Source organism: Vigna angularis, chromosome 7, assembly GCF_016808095.1.
Source record: "Vigna angularis cultivar LongXiaoDou No.4 chromosome 7, ASM1680809v1, whole genome shotgun sequence".
In the NCBI taxonomy this organism is placed as follows: Eukaryota; Viridiplantae; Streptophyta; class Magnoliopsida; order Fabales; family Fabaceae; genus Vigna; species Vigna angularis.
The window spans coordinates 24,499,225-24,506,791 of record NC_068976.1 but is presented as its reverse complement, the minus strand read 5'-3'; the positions used below and the strand labels follow the sequence as shown (position 1 = coordinate 24,506,791).

General features: G+C 34.8%; 1 protein-coding gene across 1 annotated transcript; it reads left to right on the top strand.

Moving 5' to 3' along the window:
• The first annotated feature begins 377 nt into the window (after positions 1 to 377).
• Positions 378 to 3,425, top strand: LOC108338344 (zinc finger CCCH domain-containing protein 29). Its single transcript, XM_017575154.2, has 2 exons — positions 378 to 620; positions 1,061 to 3,425. Exon 2 carries the CDS (start codon positions 1,071 to 1,073, stop codon positions 3,102 to 3,104), a length of 2,034 nt encoding a protein of 677 aa, XP_017430643.1. The 5' UTR covers positions 378 to 620; positions 1,061 to 1,070; the 3' UTR covers positions 3,105 to 3,425.
• Positions 3,426 to 7,567: the final 4,142 nt, after the last annotated feature.

The window sequence follows — 7,567 nt, the reverse complement described above, 5'->3', positions numbered from 1 at the left end:
CTTATTTTTTTTTATTTTAAAATTATAGACTGTTTTGAAAAAAATATTGTCTGATCTTCAATTCAACATATTTTGAGTTCTTTTTTGTTTTCTCTGAAAGCAAAACAAATGATTAAAGAAAGAAGAAAGATGATAATGATTAAGTAGTGAAGAGAATCACAACTCAAAAGGCACGTGAGAGCGGAACTGCCCGTTGAGTTTCGTGGAGGGGTAATGGATGGTGGGTCCATGTGGAGTTTGAGTTGCATTTGAGTGTCATTTGAGGTTTCATTCACATCTGCATTTGCATTTGGGAAGATAGTGACATTAAGCAAACGCTGCTGGTGGGGCCAAGCTTTAGCATTGAATAATTGACTTTGACCAAAGAGAGAAGGAAAGAGAAAGGAGAGAGAAGAAAGAAGGAGGAAGAAAAGTCACACTTTCCTCCCTTCTTCCTTTCCCTTCCCTAATAGCTGTTGCTGGTGTGCTGACAATAAAAAGGCTTCCATACCCTTCATTCTCCCTCATCTGTGCTCAATCGAGGTCTTCTCGATTTTCTTCTTTACAAACAACAACGCTTCCTTGCAATCAACATACACTTCTTCTACTCCTACTCTCTGTCTAATCCACTACACAAAAGGGTATGTCTTTCTTCTCCTGTTTTTACTCATAAAACCTCTTTTTTTGTGTTTTTGTTTGATCTTTGGTTATTGGTCGGGTCTGACGGGATTTGCTTCCTGGGTATGCTTCTGGATAGATCAAAGTTTTAAACTTTGTTTTAGATGTTCTGAGTATTTTGTTTTTTTCCCTTTTAGTTTCCTTGTTTGTTTCCTGTTGAGGTATCCCAATAACAAGCTTTTGTCTTGGATAGTATTGGTTATGGATCTAGTTTTTGTTGGTTCATTGGTTTACCACGTTTTTGTGGGAAGTTAACTGGCCGTGAATATTTAGGGATTTGGAACCAGGGTTGTTAGAAAATTTTGTTTGTAAGATGAAGGTTTGGTAGTTTTTTTTTGTTCTGTGTGAAAGATGGTTTTTTAATTGATAGACTTATTGATTGAGATTATGTGGTCTTGTGCAGAATTTGGGACATGTGTAGTGATTCAAAGAGTAAGCTTTCTTCTCCGAGTCTCGTGATGGAGAATAATATTCAGAAGCAGAATCTTGACTGTTTCCGCAATTTCTCGGCTTTACTTGAACTGTCTGCTTCCGATGATTTTGAAGCTTTCAAAAGAGAAGTGGACGAGAAGGGCATAGATATCAACGAGGCTGGCTTTTGGTATGGCAGAAGAATTGGGTCAAAGAAGATGGGATCTGAAACGAGGACCCCTCTCATGATTGCTTCTTTGTTTGGAAGCATTAAGGTTCTCAAGTATATTCTCGAGGCAGGAACTGTTGATGTGAACAGGGCCTGTGGTTCTGATATGGCCACTGCTCTTCATTGTGCTGCCTCTGGAGGCTCTGAATCTTCACATGAGATTGTGAAGCTCTTGCTAGATGCTGGGGCTGATGCTGAATCCCTTGATGCTACTGGAAACAGGCCAGCTAATCTGATTGCTCCTGCCTTTGATTCTTCCTCCAAATCCCGGAGGAAGGCCATGGAGTTGCTCCTCAGAGGTGGTGAAAGAGATGAACTGGTGAGCCAGGAGATGGAGCTGCAGATTTTCTCGGCTTCTTTATCAGCAAAAGAAGGCTCTGAGAAAAAAGAAGGAAGTGATAAGAAAGAGTATCCTGTTGATATATCCTTGCCTGATATAAACAACGGTGTGTATGGATCAGATGAGTTTAGGATGTACAGTTTCAAGGTGAAGCCTTGCTCAAGGGCCTACTCCCATGACTGGACTGAGTGTCCATTTGTTCATCCGGGCGAGAACGCAAGGAGGAGAGACCCAAGGAAATACCCTTATAGCTGCGTTCCTTGCCCAGAATTCCGTAAAGGGACCTGCCAGAAGGCTGATTCCTGTGAGTATGCTCACGGTGTTTTCGAGTCCTGGCTACACCCTGCCCAGTACAGAACAAGGCTCTGCAAGGACGAGACTGGCTGCACCAGAAAAGTCTGCTTCTTTGCCCACAAACCTGAAGAGTTACGCCCTGTGTATGCTTCAACCGGGTCAGCTATGCCTTCACCAAAATCCTATTCATCCAGTGCACTAGACATGACATCCATGAGTCCATTGGCTCTCAGTTCCACATCTTTACCTATGCCAACTGTTTCAACCCCACCCATGTCTCCATTGGCAGCAGCTTCATCTCCAAAGAGTGGAAGCTTGTGGCAGAACAAAATAAACCTCACTCCACCATCACTTCAGCTTCCTGGTAGCAGACTCAAGGCTGCTCTCAGTGCCAGGGATCTGGAGATGGAGATGGAGCTGCTCGGTCTAGATAGTCCAGTTCGCCAACAACAACAGCAGCAGCAGCAACAGTTGATAGAGGAGATTGCCAGGATCTCTTCTCCGTCTTTCCGCAACAAGGAATTCAACAGGATTGGTGATTTGAATCCAACCAACCTTGATGGCCTGTTAGCCGCTGCTGACCCTTCTGTGTTATCACAACTACATGGACTTTCTGTGCAGCCTTCAACACCCACCCAAACCGGGCTTCAGATGCGCCAGAACATGAACCACCTTCGTGCGAGTTATCCATCCAACATCCCTTCCTCTCCTGTGAGGAAGCCCTCAGCTTTTGGGTTTGACTCATCAGCTGCCGTGGCAGCTGCAGTGATGAACTCAAGGTCTGCCGCCTTCGCCAAGCGAAGCCAAAGTTTCATCGATCGTGGTGCTTCAACCCACCATCTTGGCCTGTCTTCACCTTCCAACCCTTCCTGCAGGGTGTCCTCTACCCTCTCAGATTGGAGTTCCCCAACCGGGAAACTCGATTGGGGTGTCAACGGAGATGAGCTGAACAAGCTCAGGAAATCTGCTTCATTTGGGTTCAGAAACAATGGGGTAACTGCTTCGCCCATGGCTCAGCACGAACATGTTGAGCCAGATGTGTCATGGGTTCATTCGTTGGTTAAGGATGTTCCTTCTGAGAGGTCGGAGATGTTTGGTGGTGATCTGAGTAAAGAGATGCTGCCACCATGGGTGGAGCAGCTGTACATAGAGCAGGAGCAGATGGTAGCATGAGCAAGGGCTGCTGCCATGGCAATGCTGACAAGTTTATTTATTTATTTAATTATTTAATTTATTTGAACTGCCACTACTATCCAACATTACACAGTATAGTTAGTGATAGAACATGTTGCAAAGAACAAAGTTCAGGTTAATCCACAGATTTGAACGGAGTTCCAACTTCTAGATGAGGGAAGAAGACTTGGAAGAAACGTTGAAGAAAGGATGCTGAATTTTTTATTGTATAATATAGTTTATAATCAATTCCCCCTATTTCTCTACGGGTGGATGATGTATTATTTTCTCTATCAATTGGACCCAAACTATTTGTCATTATTGATTAAGTCTCACAATTCTTTCTATATATATTATGCCATTTCATCAATACTTATCCATTCTTTCAACTACTTTTCCTCTCAATTTCTTATTCTTTCCGACATAAAATACTTGATTCCTTTATAAACAATCATGCGTCAAAGAAAAATAGGTGGATGTGGGCGGCGGCACCAATGAGCTGCTCAAGATTACAACCATGAATCGGTCAAATTATTCACAAATGAATCTTGTTCATATTAAATTTAATTAATTCACATTTTATAATATTTTAGCCTCTGTTGTCAGGCCTTCCTTGTTATGATATTTTATAGATTAGAATTATTTTTTCCTCCGTGTTAAAACTTGACTTGACTAATTGTACAAGTTAATGATCATTGAAAATTCAGTCAAAGATGATGGGGATTTTTTCTTATCAAAGGGGTAAAATAAAATATAAAAAATGTAAATTGACATTATATATTTGTCCTGCAAGTTGATTATTATTATTATCTCTGTTTTGGAAAGCTCTTTTGCCAAAAATTCCGGAATTGAGAAGTTGTCAATGGGTTATTTAATGATTAACTTTTAGAAGTATAGTAATTAACAAGTGATAAAACGTTTGAAAAATAATTTCGAATACCATATCTAAGGGATATAAAAGAAAAAATAGAGTGATTGTCCCCTTTAATTGGTTGTAGCAAAACCTAACAATTAGGAAAAGAGGTTATGAATTGCTTCCTTTTCCGGAGCATTGGTTGACACTTGGAATGCAACAGAGAAAAAAATAAAAAAATAAAAAAAAATAAATATATCTTATTAAATTGCAGTTAGTGATTTATAAGAGTCATGGATGACGACTGAAGAAAGAAAATGAAAAAGAAGGTGTGGAATAAGTCTTGTAAGGTTTAATTTATTAAGAAAATGAAGGCATATAAGAGTTGATTGATGAAGGTAATGTCTGAAACATTGTTATCCAGATTAATAGGTTGTGTGGCGGAAAGGAAGTCCAATGGTCCCCTTAAGGTTGTTGAATCCTTGGTTGAGTGAGTTGGTTTTGGTTTCAGTTCGTTGTATGAGTTCAACAACCCACGCGCTTAAATTTCTCAAGGATAATATTCAACCATGTTACCAAAATATCAAAGAATAAATAAATTACATTTATAACGATATATATATTGTATGTTTATTTAAACTGATATGTTTTTATTTTTTAACTTTTTTTTATGAAAATTAAAATGATTTTTATTTTAAATCTTATTTTAATTTATACTTTCAACTTTAAAAATACATAAATTTAATTATTCTAATTAAAGTTTATTTAATATTTTAAATATATTTTATAATAATATTTGAATTATTTATGTTAAATAAATTTTTGTTTTAATATTAATATAAACATGTTTAAAACGTTAAATAAATTTAATAAAATTTGATTTTATCATATTTAATCTTTCACTTATAAAAGTTAGATCGTTTAAATTGTGAAGAAATAAATTTTAAATGATTTTTTAAATTACTCACTGAAGTGTTATTTTTTTTATTTTTTAAATTTTGACATATTTTAAAATTACTATTTTATCATACAAATGATGATTTTTTTTTTCAAAAAACTTCACAAATTATTTAAGAAATAAATTGTCTAACTTCACAAATAATTTAAAACAATTTTTTTGTTTTTATTACATTTCTCAATTCACAATATTAAAACTTAAGTTTTCAAGAGTCTGAATACAAATTTACTTAAACAAACCATTAGTAATTCATTTTCATCATTTTAATCTAAATATATTTCATTGTTTTTGAATTCATTTTTTTTTAAAACTGAATTTATATCATTACTATTTCTTTTCTTTCTCTATAGAAGTTTCTCACTTCAAAATCATATTTTTATTATAAATATGTTTCTTTTAGCTTATTATTGTTTAGAATGTGTTTTTAAATAAAGGAATATAAATCTTATCTATTTTTATGAATTTTGTATAAAAAAAAACTCTCATTTTTGTTGAATTTCAATTAATTTTTTATTATCTTTTTTTTGTTGCGTTTCATGCTTTGATAGAGAAACAACATATCTTTTCTTCTATTTTTTTTAACGGTTAACTTTTTTTTCTTTGACATGTATATAAATCTTTTTTCTTCCATTTTGTACACATTCTATTATCTTCAATAATAAAAATAAGAATTTTTTTTTTAACATTCTATCAAATACTATCATGGTATCATATTGAATATCTTTAATTCTTTTATGGTCACTTCGATTTCTTTTTTCGATCATCTTTCTAACACTGTCCACCCTTTATTTTTTTCATCGTGGAGAAAACTCACCCCTAATTCATGTTATTCCTCTTCTCTCATACACCAATTTTCAATAATGGAGACATGACATGCTCGTGACCTTAGAAACAAATAACAAAGAATATTTCGTTCTCAGTACCTTCCTTGCCCTCCATGACGATGTTCTTCATGAAGCATGAAAAAGATGTAAGAAGATGGTGATCTCATGCTTGATGTGTTCTATATCTCTTTCCATCAAACAATCTTTCATGGGGATGAACTCCACTTACGAGATTTGAAACAATCTTTTAGAACATTTTTCTCATGGTGATAAGTTTTGTATCGTAAATCTCCGAGAGGAACTTCAATCTTGTAAACAAGGTGAATCTACTGTCTCTTAGTACTATATCCGTTTAGAAATTCTTTGGAAAGAGCTTTCTTTATATAAAATCATTCTTCTATACGCATGCCCTTCCCTTTGTACTTGTGGCTTACTGACCAAGATTCAACAAGAACGAAATGATGATTCTATCATAAAGTTTCTTCATGGTTTAAACAATGACTTCTCCCAAGTTCGTTCTTAGATCATGTTGATGGAACCTATGCCTGCTCTTCCTAAAACCTTTTTTTTAGTCCTTCAACAAGGATGTGAATTCCATAATTCCTCATCTTAAACTCCACAAGATTTCATGGTCAATCTCAATTTTCAGGAACATCAGAATAAGAATTCTAATGTTTCTCGTGGAAGGTCCTGTGTTTCTCATAGATGATGACGTACTAACAAGTTTGGTCGTCCTACCAAATATTGTGATCACTATCAAAGAACGAATCACACATTTGAAAATTATTAGATCAAATATAGCCTTCCCCAAGGTTATAAGTCCATCACCAAATAGAATTCTTTTCAGTCAAACCCTTATGCCAAGATGACTGATGTTGTTTCCCACACGTCTAATGGCTCCTTTGCCACCCAGTTTAATAAACCCAACATTCAATGTAGTTTCTCTCAGGAACAATATGAGGCAATTCTTGACTTGTTGAAAAAATCTCAAACTTCTACTCCTACCATGGCAAGTTTAAATCAAGGCACTCAACAATCTTCATGTTCTTCTTCTATATCCAATTTTTCTTTTTGGATTATTAATAGTGGGGCTACTGGTCATGTATGTTCTTCAAAGTTTATTTTTAATTCTTTAAAGCCCATTACGCCTATTTCTATAATTTTGCCAAATCAAAATTATGTTATTGCTAGATTCTTAAGAACTGTTACGTTAGGAAATCTGCACAATACTTTATTTATTCCCAATTTCTCTGTTCACCTAGTTTCTATTTATAAACTATTGTCTTCAAACAATTGTTTTATCATTTTTCATCAAAACAATTGTCTCATTGCGTAGATGGATACATACCAAATGATTGGAGTAACTAAAAAGTACCAAGGACTCTTTTATCTCTTTAGTAATAATAACACTAGTGCTTCAAAATCAAATTCTTTTTATTATGTTTTCAATAACACTAGTGATTCTTATAATTTTTGGCACACGAAACTCGACCATCCTTCACATAAAATTTTGCAGACATTAACATCTTAATATTTTGATATTTCTTTCAAATTTATTCATGCTTGTGCCTTTGCTAAACAAAAACCTCTTCAATTTTCTACTAGCAAAACTAAATGACCTTGTTTCTTTCATCTCATTCATATTGATATTTAGGGCCACATTTCTACTACTTCCATTGACGAATATAAATAATTTTTTACCATTATTGATGACTATATCCATTTCACATGGATTCTTCTCTTGAAACACGAAACTTATGTCAAAGTTGTATTTCAAAATTTCATCATTTTAACAGAAAACTAGTTTTTTTGTAAACTTAAAATAATA